Here is a 13,517-nt window from a genome sequence, read left to right as displayed (position 1 = left end):
GTCCTAGCTAAGTCCTTTCAAATACGCAAGCCCTTTCCTTTACAACACAAGTGTTCCAAGACACACCTGATCTACACCTCCCTGCTGTGTGAGCACACAGCCCTGTCTTGTGTTTTTCAGCACTACCTATAATGCACCGTGTCTTTGTAGTACTTAAGAGATCATCAAGTCACCATTAGTCCAAAGTGAAAGCAAATTCCATTCTAAAAGATTCGTAGAAAACATTCTGAAGATTTTCCCTTTAAGAGTATCATACAAAAAGATGAAGTTGACCAAAAACTACAGAGTTCTAACAACTCTCCATAGTAATCATGGAAAAGTAAAGAGGTCTGGGAAAGTAAAGCTTTGCCAGGAAAATCAGAGAGGCCAGTTCCCTTGCCTCAGCCTTCCCTCCCAAATGCTTATGTCAAGGTAGTATTCAAAGACAAATACAAATCTGACTTCCAACCAAACTAGCATTTCAACTCAGCCAGCACTCTGCCTTTGAACTAACAGGGTGTGCGCTGCTTTCTTAGTGTAACAGAAGGAGACTGTGTGGGAGAAGCATGAAATGAAAGAGCATGGTGGGAAAGACTGAAGTCACAAGCGACATGGCTCCTCCCTGCAGTGCATCTGGGAAGCCTGCTGGATGGATTTGCATTCAGTCAAATTTCAGCAACATCTGCTTTGTTCAAAATGCCACCAACTACATCAACTAACACAAGTTATTTTGCTTGACCATGGCTTTTTCCAAGTGTGCAGTCTATGAGAAGTGTGGTTTTGAAATTCCTGATTTTTAATGCATCTCTTCTTTTTTGTAAATTAAATCATGAAATAAGTGTTGTAATTCTGGACAGTTCTGTCTAAATTTTACTGCTGAGAACTCGCATGATGGTCCCAGCAAAATCCTCTCCAAGCTTTGTTAAGCCATTTCATATAGATACAGCAATTTCGTAAATTTCAGTTTCCTTTCATAAATAGTCAACTCACAGGCTAAGTTTCTTCCACCAAACACAGTAATGCATTCCCTAGGGCCAAAGAATTCATATTCCATAATGCAGTTTTGCCAGCAAAACAGTAAAATGGTTATCAATATTTGATAAACCTGGATCTGTTTAAAAAGCTTCGGTTGGGCCTCATTATGTGCTCCTCCTTTCATAAAGACTAAGGACATCTAAGGACTGTCCTTCCATTTCTGGTGCTTTCCTCTGCCTGCTTTCAGGAAGTGTTGCTAAGGAAACAGGCTATCATCTATCAATTAGGTTCAAAGGTCTAGAAAGGTTTTTCTCAGGAAAAATAGACCAACAATTACAAATCCCATATCCTTTTATTTTTCAATAAATGGGGGGAAAAAAAGGATTAAGGCAGCACTGTTACATCCCCAACACACACAATGTACAGGAAATGCATATTCATTAGGGCATGCTGCTTCTCCCTCCTAAAAACATTTTCTTTTCATTTCAGAATGAAATAAGGAGAAACACTTAACTCATCATTAAAGCAAAAGTTTGAGTTTTCTTCCACTTCTACAGCCAGTATTTAGCTTGCCCTTTGAGAAAAGGCAGTAGACAGTTCTGTTAAGCAACAGTTCCCTGAAATAACAACCTGGCACTGTGCGCACAAAATCATTACAGACCTACTTACTGAACTGACTCAGAGAGGAACTAAGCCTGGCTCAATAAATTCAAATTTGTATACTTCAATTAAAGTTTCTGGTACTGTAAATTTACATCAAAATCCATTTTACTACGAAATAATTATATTCCACTAAAACAGATCTGATGATTTACCCAAATTAAAGCATTGTTATTTGTAAAATTAATGTCCATAGTAGTTTAGCAATAAGCTTTTTCAGCTTAGATGAAATTTAGAAATAGGAAGAGCTCCAAGTTTCAGTAAAGCCTCATCTCTGTACCAGATGATATGGCTTTGTCTCAGGCTCCTTTCTTTTGCTAAGGAGGCTAGTGACTGGAGATTGCTACAAAGTGATGAGAATCACTTAAATCACTCTGCAGCTGACTACATGACAAGAAGAATCTGCCTTACATTAGGCACTGGAAGATGTCTATGTCAACTACCAATCCTTCATTGGGTACAAATTAACAGAAGCAGCATTAACTTCTTCAGCATCTTTGAACCTTCCACAGGGCCAGAGACCCAGCTCTGAGCTGAGGGAAAGTACTCAGTACACCATTCCAAGTGTCAGTTTGGTACCTCTCTTCCTACCTTCCCTGGAAAGCAGGATGCTCTGAAATCACTCCTAACTGCAGCTTCTCTAGGACAGAGCCTTGTCACTCAAAGGGATGTGATGGTGCAAGTGAAGGACACGTGCTGTGACCACCTGAGGAGCCCAAGACGCCTGCAGACATGCTGGCTCTGAAGGCTTTGACAGCATCTGTGGCACTTTCAGTGTTAAAGCCTAGTAGATTTTGTACGTTGAAACCCCACTATAAACTTAACAACTAACTGGAATCATGAGGGGTGAATGGAATTAGGTGTTACACATTCCAGATGGCTATTGCCACTGACTTCTCACACACTCAGTGGGACCCACTGGTTATCCATCCATGCAGGTAGACATGAAACATGCTACCACATATCTCCCTAAGCACCTGTTCTCACCATGACATCCTGTCTCTCTTGCTGGTCATCCTTTAATAAGGGCAAAATCTCTGCCTTCTGTCTTTATAAGAGAACCCTGAAAACTCAAGAGGCATCCAACAGATACCTGCTTTTCATGGAAGCATACAAATGGGGCAGCAGTAACATGATGTTTCCTGGCTTTGAAAACAATGTTAAATGCACAAGAACAGCACAACATTGCTGAGTTCAGACTACATTGCTCTCTGCAGAGTTTAGAAGTGACAGTGTAAGCTTCATCTTGCAATTATCAGGCATTTTTCATTGGTGGCCGCCAAACACAGAGCAGTAAGAGAGTAAAAAAAAGGCTGACTTGCAGCCATGGCCTACTATAAATCAAAGCCACAAAATAAGACAGGCTGCAAAGCATTCTGTGAGCACACAGACACAACAACGTGCTCTGAAATATTACATGAACTACTATTTGCAGTAATTAATTCAGACCATGATTTCTGTGAAGGTCACAACAAATGTCAGAAACATAATTCCAAAGTGGCAGTCAGATACATAAGTAGGCTTCACCCCAGATCAACAGCAGTGACTCCCTATACCCACAGCAGCTTTGCCTGATGACCGTAAGAGGTTGTGGGAAGTTAGCACAGAGCTGCAGAGGCTGATTACAGAGAAGGTTGAACAAGTCTAGGATTACTAAAAAAGAAAAGAGGAATTAAACAAAGTAACAACCTCAGCTGGCCACAGAGGAAAGCTGCCCCGTCTGCAAAAATACTTGCCTCTAGTCTTTAGTAAATAAGGCCAACATCAATAGTAATGTGATCAGTCATTCAATATTTTTCAATTTTGCCCCTTAAATAGCTGTGCCATACTGTAATCTTGCAGCTGAACGGTTAATTTTACCATGATAGGATGAAAGGGCCAATGTTTTTCACACAAAGCAGGCTAGTGACAAGGTCTTGAAGCTGCTTATAAATACTGAGCAGTACTTGATGCCACTGGTAGCCAAATTGTACACTCAAATTCAGATATGAGAAAGTTGGGTTGCAGGTTTTATTTCCTTCAGTCTTGTGCTTCCTATCTCAAGTTTCCCTTTTTTGTTTCCTTTTCTTGATCAACCACATCTAAGGTGAATGTCTGACAGCAGTCACATTTCTCTCAGGTAAAGCAGAGCATGCAATAAGAAGACTGATTACATCATACAATCAGTAGAGAGAGGTCTATGCTAGTTAAGGAAGGTGGGCTACATACTACTTGAACATTTAAATCCAGTTTTCAGACGTTGTGCTAATGCACTTAAGGCCTGGAGTCCTCCCAGTTTTCTTCACTGCATTCCTCTACGATAGAAGGCTCCATCATGTAATGTATCCCTTTATCCGCTGCTTTTCTATCATCCCTCCCCAGATACATATTCTAATCTTGAGCAGATAAGCCAATGCAGAGTTAAAATGTATACACTTGCTATATCCACTAGGTATAAAATATGACTCCAAATTATATGAGGAGGAAAAAAATAAACACAAATGGATAAACAAAATAAATTTACTCAGTATCTCAAGTGTAGAAGTTCAGTGCCAAACTCTTAAGTCTCACTGCAGAAAAGAATACATGAAAAAGTAATTTATCAACCTGTTATGAAATTCTGTGGTAACCTGCTTCCAAGTTCAGTGTATTTTCTTGAAGGAGCTGTAAAACACAAGGTATTTTTCATAATCTGGGTTGGTTTAATTTTGCACATTCAGGTGGGACATTCAATTAACACACTCAGTCTAAAGGACTGTTTTGCCTACACAACATCCAAAACTGCAAAACATTTTGGACAAGGTTAGAGGGTTTTATTTTTATCAAATCAATTCCCAAGTAAAATTGTATTTTTTAAAAGCAGCACTAAATCTGCATCTATCTTTTCATATAGTTCTAGAGAAGTTTTTAATAATCTACTTCATTTCCCCTGTGGTTCACTGATATGATTGCAGAGAAAATTGAAGTGTGACACACAAATTTTATTAGGAATACAGTACTAGTAGTTTCAACAGCGAGTATTCTCATCCCTCCTCACAACTTAATAGATGCATACAATTAATGATCAATCATCCCACACAAATTTCCTGTGTAAAACGTACTGGCAATATCAGCATAACATCCTACAGAGTTCAAAATAGGGAGGAGATACTCACTAGGTCACACACCATCACCATTTTTGTTTACAGTCCCCCAAAAAGTGTTTTATTTGGGGAATGCATGTGTGCAAGAATGAAACTGTTCACCTGTGATTCCTAGGTGAGCTATCATTGTGCTATTTTTGAAGAAACTATTGCAGAGATGGAGATGTGCACTACACAGAGTACAACACGCAACTAAAGATCACCACTGGAATTAAGAAAGTTTTATTTGTGACCCTAAGCACTACTCAGCATATCTGTAATAAATTCATGTCTGAAGGAAGATGTGGATATGTTGTTTGCTGCAGTACTGGGGCACTTAAGAACAGATGTTCTGTACTGTTTTACTCACTGAAGGTTAGACCACAGTTCCACAAAAGGTGTTGAAAAAGATAAGAACGAACCAGACAAACAACCTGGTTCTGTTTAGTCACCCTGTATTTTCAGAGTAACTGAGGAAATGTGCCTGACGGTGTCCAAGTGAAATAAAGCCAGAAAAATGTTTGCCTGTATCCTCAACTGAACTTTTTGGTCAAATTCCACTTTCTGGAGAGTCTCTTCTCACTCTACCTACTTTGTTGTTTAATTTTTGCCTCCCCTGAAGAAGTTTTTGTTTTCACTTTCAGGAACTGTCGTATCTTCTGCAGGAGCCTGTTGCCCATGTACTGCTGGGTCAAGCCATAATGTCCTAGTTTCTGATCCCTCCTAGGAAGGACTGTGGAGCTCCAAATGAAAGTTCACAGGTGTTTCAAAGGTGCTTCTGTTATTCCTCAAATGCTCTCCTCCGGAAGCTCTGTAGCTGAAAAGACTAACACCACGAAGAAAACTGATCACAGGTACCCTTCATTTGCTGTTTTAAGTAACTGATAGAAGAGAACCACTTTTTTATACATTCAGATATGAAATTTACATTTCAGTGGTCACAGCTGAAGTTTGTTGGTGCCATAAATATGAAAAAAGGTTGCCCATAAGAGGCAATAAAATAAAATATTTAACTAAATATAATTATTTTAAAATAACTGATGATCTCACAAAGATTTCTGCAGAGTAGGTTGGTAGAGTTTCCCTTCTCTTATTTGAAAATCACTGACTGACCCTTTGCACAGCACAGTACCAGCATCCCTAGCATGTGGCCTTCATTTAAATACCACACTGAAAATGTTTCTGTTCCCTTTTATTTGCATCACTCTTTGTATATTTGGACTTCAGCTTTCAGATTTAGAATGCAGTGACAAGACTCTTACAGGCATTTTTAAAGGTGTGCCGGATTTCAGGCGTGGGTGATTTCTAAGAATGGAAACATCTATGGGCAACAAAGACTACTACTTTGTCTATCACCTTCTCCCTAGTCTTAGGAGGTAATTTTCTGTACAAGCTCATTGTTCTCAATCAGGCACTGTAAAGTACACATATAAATGAAACACTCTCCAGTGCAGGGGGCAAGTTGATTTTCCTCCAGTCTGGCTCCCTAACAGTTGAGATTTTAAGGTTTTTAACCTGCAACAAAGAAATTGCTTTGAATTTTATTACAAGCATCTTTTCATTGACTATTTTGATTGTTGAGGTTTTAAAGGACACAACCTGAAGCATTCCATATCACGTAATAAATAAAACCAACACAATAAAAGCAACTACATCTTTCAGAAGTCTGTAAGGACTCCAGGAGATGAGCAGTTGATTTCTTCGAGCTGAGCAGAGAAGCATGAAATGAACTTCAGCTTGCAACAAACTAGGGAGACATTTAAGAAAAAGCCATGTCCTATTTTGATGTTACTTAATACTAGGATCGACATGGTGTTTCAACAGCAAAGAGGAAGAACTCTGTAATGAAGGAAGGCCTCAAAATCTAAAGTGATCTGGAAGCACCAATTATTTTAAGTGATGGCAATTATAGAGATCTACACATGCCAGAATGTAGTTTCTATTTTAAAGCACTATAAACGGTCTATTGTAACCAAGTGGAACAAAATTCCATTGATTCTTTAGAAAATAAACTTAAGAAAACTCTTAGAAAATACAAGTAGAAAGCTTGCTACTAGCTCTAGTGATAATCTTATTAGTTTTCACTCTATGCAAAGGAAATGGAACAATATTAAGGTGAATGAATTTAGGTGTAGCTCAAAAAATGAAGGATTATGCTGCCAGGGAGTGAAGGATTATCATCACTTACCTCCCTCATCCAGAAGCTTCCCACTCAGGGGCTGAGATGTATCTGAAGAGTAACATGTAATGGAAATTTGTAGCATTAAATTAACTGCAGCTGATTGGAAGGACCTGATGGAGAAGAGGTGAGAATACCTGCTGTTTTAGGAGTGTGAATAGGATAATCCCCAAACCTGACTTTCTGGTCTTCTGCTCTAACATTAACTATTTATGGCTAAAATCTGTCTGAACACTGGAGAAAATACTATAATAGTCAGTTACAGTAAGCTACTGGAGAGTAGTTTTCCAGATCAATAAAAAGAAAACAGGCTCCAGTTACAGTTTTTAACTGAAACCATAGCCTCTTGACACCAGCAGTCAACTAACCAGGCACTTAGCATCCAAAGAAGATACAAGTTTTCATTGATCAGTGACAGCCAAGAAACCCAGACACACCAAAGCACACCAATCATCTCTTCAGCAGACTAGTTAAATACGTCAGTTAAGGCTGTGGAAAGAGGTCTTACCTAGTAAGTGTGTACTCCCTGAGTCCTGAATGCAGGTTCATGGCAGAAAAAGTACCTATGCATCCACGCAATCGTTTATCTCGACCGATCTTCCACGTTACAAACAGTGGGCTGTGTTAGAGAAGAAAAAAAGAGACATGATCACAGAAGCAATACTGACAGTGACACTTTGGCAACTATGCCCTGCCATTTGGGGCAGATCTCTCAAATAACTGCACCTGAACAGGACACAGCATTTAGAATGTCCCTTGCAATTCTTCTGACTCTTCTGAAAACACTGCTCATGCGATACAGTAGAAAAGAAGATTAGTGGAAGAGTCAATGGATGCAGTGCAATTGCGTGGGATGTGTTCAGTGTCCCTCACTCTTAGCCATTGGCCTTCTCCTGTGACAAGCCTTGCCCAAGACATCCATCCGTACATACAGAAGCCTATACAGGACAGAAAAATAGCCCTGTCATACTGGGCACCCCCTACCTCGATACAAATACTTTAGTCCTTAACACTAACTACTAGAAATCCTTGCAGAACAAGAAAATTTAGGAACACTCTGCTGAAAGAAATTTAAAGAACTGCCTGAAGAAAGGAAATTTTCTCCATGAAGCCCAAGTTAGTACTTAAGAACATCCAAAATTAACCACGAGTGAAGTAAATTCTCAGTAAGTTAACATCTCAATTATGAGTGGGAGAGTTACAAAGAAATACTATCAGACAACTTTGTACCAACCTGTACACTAAGTTAACAAGAAAGAGATAAACCATACAGCTTTTTAGGGATCAAAGTTTCCTTGCAGTACTAGAGCACTGCATCAGTACATAAGCAACAGAGAACTACACAAGCTTGGACTTCTGAAGGGAGTGCATGTGACTCCTGAGCACTCAGACCTCTCAGCTCTAACATTTCTAATCCTGAGATGAACAAGGACAGAGAAGGAAAGCGGAAAAAAAATGTACTCTTTCCAGAAAGGAGACAACTAAAAAATGGATTATACAACCAAGATTTCCCTTCCCTTACTGTTAGGCTTAAAATAATAATATTTTTTAAAAGCACATCAGCTAAACAGCTTGGCACAGACTACTCTTGGTCACAAACCAGTTCACAATTCTGCCTAACAAACCCCATCATGCTCTCCCCAAATACAAAGCACTTTCCCTTTAAATCCTGAAGTAAACCTGGTGTTAATTTTTGTGGCAAGTCACCATTCAGGCAGAAACATGTATCGTTCTTTGCAGCCACGCTGCACTCAAGCTGGCAGAAGCAAGGTGCATCTCTGACATCAAGCACCTGTGACCACCACACGCACACTTAGGGATGCACAACTGATTTCTCTCCAGAGCTATTTGATCAGGCCCCACTCATGTGTACAAACCATCAGGCTGAACTCCTCTTGTTTTTCTTGATAGTTATTTCCTACACATTGTCCTTACCATATAGTCCATAGCCACTGCTATCAAGATCAAGCAGTCCAACATGAGGTAACCTACTTCATGCTAACATCTGAGAAGCAGATTACTAAGCAAACATAATTACCACATGTGCCTTGAAAGAGGGAAGCAGATTGAGAAGTACAGACACAGTAAAAAAAAAATCACAAGAAAACAAGTTGGCTGCATTATAAAATAGGATTTTTTTTTCGTTACTACTATCAGCTGTAAATAATGAGCACATTTACAACAGTGCATTGTAAGATTAACAACACTGCACAAGACAGTTATTGATAACTGGGTCTTGACTGACTCCTCACCTGAAGGATCAGTAAAAATATAATCTGCAAATTTCTCTGTAGTGTAACAGAACCTCCTGTTCTAGACATGCTGAGCTTCTTAACATATACTGAGACTAAGAGCTTTCTGAGCTGCTTAGTCATTACAAAACTGCAGTCTAACAGAGATGTATGTTACCTGTGCTGGTGGCATAGGTACATGTGGTTTGGGCTCTCAGCGAATAATAGCCCATATTGCTTTTCCTCCTTCCATCTCATTTGCCATTTGACATGGCACAAGATACTCTTCATCATGTGGTGGCAGAGGATATGCTTTAGTCTTACAGAACCAATGCAGTATACCTAGTCCTCTCCTAACTTTCCAAACCAGTTGTTATTGTCTGCTGGTAAGAGCAGCTTCCTCCTTATTTGATTAAGCTGGACAAGTTCCCTTCTTTCAGTAACGATGAATAGAAGAGGAAGCTGAAGTCATCTCTTCCCTTGGGATTTCCTTTTATTTCCTTGCCCCTCCCCCTTTCATCATTTTTTAAACAGTTTGATAAAAACTGAAGAGCATGCAGGGCCTAGTACCTACCATTTAGTAGCAGCCAGGCTATTACACTGCTCTCTGGTGTGATCAGCAAATGGCATTTCACTTATCTTTTCAAGAAAGGGACCCCAGGTCCCCTGCAAGATATCAACACAATTATTAGATCATAGTGGTGCTGAAGGCTTTCTACCCCTGCACAGAAACAAGCCTGAATAAGATTCAAATTGGACTTTAGGATTATTCTCTTGACCTTTATCTTTGGATTATGAGATTTATTAACTGTAATACACTTAGTGGAGGGCTGTAATTCAGAGGAAAATATACGCATTTACTTTCTTGTCAACGTGGAATTACTTCAAGGATGCATGGTTACTGCTGCTTTAAAAGAACAGTAGAAGAAAATGTCCAGGGACCATCACTGAATGTCAAAGAGATTACTGAACATTTGCATATGCTCTGCCAATGAGCACCAACAGCAAAAGTAAAGGTTATATACATATATTTTTATACTAGTGGTAGTATTAGTATTAACCTACAGATTGGACCAACATAAACCTCTCACTGCTGTGTAAATGAACCACCACTGGCAGCCATAAGTGCCAGAATTTGACTAAAGAGCTTTTCCCAATCTTTTGAGTTCTGTATTCCCTCACATTTGCCTCGCTGTTCCTAAAGCCACTAAAAGTATCACAGCATGTCTGCACTGAAGTTACCAAACAGAATTACCTTTCTTAATTACCATCACAGATGTCTTCAAAGTGTAATATGGACCAAAGCTTCAGTACATGCAGTACTAACCCTTAAGATCAAGAACCTTCAAGGCTCGTAAGGAATAATTACATTATATAATTCTGTTCACAAATTCATCCTATTCTCCATCTTAAAAATCAATATAAATAAAGGGGACAAACCCCCCAAAATGAAAAGTGAGAAGGTTGCCTCACAACTTCATTGAAGTTCAGAGCCTCTGGAAACACTCTGATTTCCTGCCATTTTCCCAGTCAGCTTGGACCTAGCTATTCTTGTGCCAACATTGTCCTTTAGTTTAAATAGTTATATTCCCTTCCTGGTTATTATTCCCTAAAATATTTATAGAAAGAATTTGTATGCCTCTTCAGACCTAACTTTGCTGAACTAAACAGGTTGTGTTCATTCAGTTTCCTCTCAAAAGGGATTGTTCCATTCTGACCATCACAGCTCTTCTCTATGCCTTTGTCCAGTTTAAATTTATCTCTTGAAGGTCAGTCTCCAGAGGTGTGTGCAGAATTACACAGGAGGGGCTCGCACCTGCATTAAGGATTCCATCTCTGAAACAGAAACACTTATTGCTACATTTGAGAATTAATTCTCACAGCCTAACATGAAGTCCAGGCCTCCCAATCCAAACTTCACAGAGCACTTCTAGTCTTACACAAAAACAATAGAAAACTTCCTCCTAGAACCTAGACAAGCTCTGAAAAGAATGTTTCCTTCTAGTGATTTGCTTTTTCTTGGCATTCTTAGTTTCAGCTGTTTGCCCATTTTCTCCAAGCCAGTAAAGCTGCTCTTGTGTTTTGAAGCAAATAACCCACAAATAAATTTGCCATCTAATATAACTACAAATCTGAGACCTGGGACTAAATGCCAAACTCATCGGATACCAATGTCAGCAACAGCTAAGTGAATATATACATTTTCAACATGGAAAAAAAACCCAAACCTTGTTTTCATCTGTTATCTGTTTTTCTTGGAATAAAAAGAGAGTGTTCTTAAGCAATGCACTGTTAGACCTAATATAAAAATCTGCATTTCTGGGCACTTGAAAGAAAACAGAAAACAACAATAGGAAATAAGATCATCAGTAAAAAGCAAAAGAGGTGGCAGATGTGATATTGGCCCTTTTTATACAGTGGCATACAGCAAGGATACAGATCACATGCTGGTGATTCAAGTCCTCTTTTTCCCTGGAGAAGTTTGAGCTCATATTCCACAAGAGTGGGACTGCACACTGGGGTGGATTGTGCTCACCTTTCTGACTCTGTGATTCCCTAGGAGGGCTCTAACAACTTCAGGCACTTCTCTTACTCAATTTAGGATGAAGCCTCCTCTGGAAGAGCAAAATAGCTCCAGGCTCAGGAGTGAGCCCTCTTGAACTAAGAGGCTCAGAAATTTTCTTGTCCAATAGGTTACTCAAGCTTCTGATCATGGTGCCAGGAATCTCTGGCAGATCCTGCTGACAATGTTAATGGGAGTGATGCAGAGCACCCTGAGTAGTCAGTGGTTGAAAGCTGAAGGAAGATGCTTTGAACATTACAGAAGCAGAAGAGACTAAACGCAGAGTCTTGGAAGTATCTGTACATGTCACAATCATTCCTCTTTCATAAGGGTCTTCAGTCTGATTTTTCACTTGTTTGTGAGCCACACTGAAAAAAACGTTTTCATCTAAAACTGTTTACAGGAGCCATGGCAAATTCACATGCCTCCTAAAGACTACTAAATTTGCCATCCAAACATTGCCTAATTTACTGTTTATTGGGAAGTCTTGCCCATCTCTAATCTAAACAGCAGGCTACAGAAGTTGTCAGTACTCCATGCAAACTAGCTGATACATACTGGTTTTCCCTTCTTTCAGTGACAAAACTGAGTTAAAGAGACAGCTGCAATGCAGCAGGAGTTTGAACAAATACTGCTTCCTTATATACAACTGCTGTCATAAAAATGGGCATGCATACATAGTCTGTCTTCTTGACAGGCTCCTGAAATATATGCCTGTACCCAACACCCTAAACATTGACCTTAAAGGCCAGCCAGAAAATGTGTGGCTGAGGCATGGGACCATGGGTCACTCGATCAGAGTTCTGACCCATGTGTCACTTCAGCTACTATTACACTGTTTTCATTAATGAAGAAACTAAGACAGCCCTGTACTTTACTTAAGCATTAATCTGTTACAGCTTCAGGAGAAATGGAAAACTTCACATGAAGGGCACAAGGTATAAATTCTATAAACACTCAAAGTATCATAACAGTCTCTTACAGAGCACACTCAGTGTCCCAAGCATATTTCTTATTCACATTCTACAATCAAAATCACCAAACCAATTATTGGCCTGCTTGCTATATGTTACTGAAGTTATTTAGACTGAAAGCAGAAGTGTGCAAGCTATTTTAGCAGTCAGTCAGCTATCACAGCAAGAGTCAGCACGCCAGTAACTTACACTGACATCATGCAGAAAGCATTGTTAAAAATATCCCCTTTTAATATAAAGCAACACTGGATATAAGCTGCCTTTTATTTACCAGTACATTTCATTAAAAACGGAAGGGATGCTTTAAGCTGGGCCATGGGGAAGAAACTAAGATGTGTGAACATGGTCTTTTGGTACTGTTAGAAGCAGCATGAAAAGTTTCCTTTTTATGGACAGGGAGGAAAAGAAAAGGGAGATAGGTGAGAGGAACATGGGAAAAGAAGACAACAGATCAAGGATATTTGTTTACTTCACAAAAGATCAGCAAGAACTTTTTTTGTTTCACTTGCAGGCTTCCAAGAAATCTTGTGGGATTTTAAAGTGAAAAGGATTAAGCTTGATGAACTGACAGGTAAAATTATATTTAGACATACATTTTAACTATAGTTATTTAACCTACCATGTTCCATAGTCAGAGAAGGGAACTAAGGCTCTACAACCCTAATGTTACTTGACACCCAAGGCTGTAGGATCATATGCTTTTCAGAGTCAGCACACTTATGCTTTTGTAAGACCAAAGTGCTTCCAGTTGAGCTCCACAATTCGCCAAGCAAAAAGACCCCCTGAAAGCACTCTGAACAAGCAAAGCCACAACGGCAGCGTCTGCCTTTTTGTGTTCCCAAAGTCTAGCAATTT

At 39.4% G+C, this 13,517-nt stretch overlaps 1 protein-coding gene across 5 annotated transcripts in view; it reads right to left on the bottom strand.

Moving 5' to 3' along the window:
* AMMECR1 (AMMECR nuclear protein 1) overlaps positions 1–13,517 on the bottom strand; it is a 104,915-nt gene that overhangs the window by 34,539 nt on the left and 56,859 nt on the right. For all 5 annotated transcript variants that reach the window (XM_064159421.1, XM_064159423.1, XM_064159424.1 and 2 more), the window contains exon 3: positions 7,403–7,513. In XM_064159421.1, coding sequence (XP_064015491.1) covers positions 7,403–7,513 — 111 coding nt within the window. The remainder of the gene's footprint in view (positions 1–7,402; positions 7,514–13,517) is intronic.

The sequence above is a fragment of the Pogoniulus pusillus genome, chromosome 19, assembly GCF_015220805.1.
Source record: "Pogoniulus pusillus isolate bPogPus1 chromosome 19, bPogPus1.pri, whole genome shotgun sequence".
Classification (NCBI taxonomy): Eukaryota; Metazoa; Chordata; class Aves; order Piciformes; family Lybiidae; genus Pogoniulus; species Pogoniulus pusillus.
The sequence above is the reverse complement of the archived record's forward strand: the minus strand, read 5'-3'. Positions and strand labels throughout refer to the sequence as shown.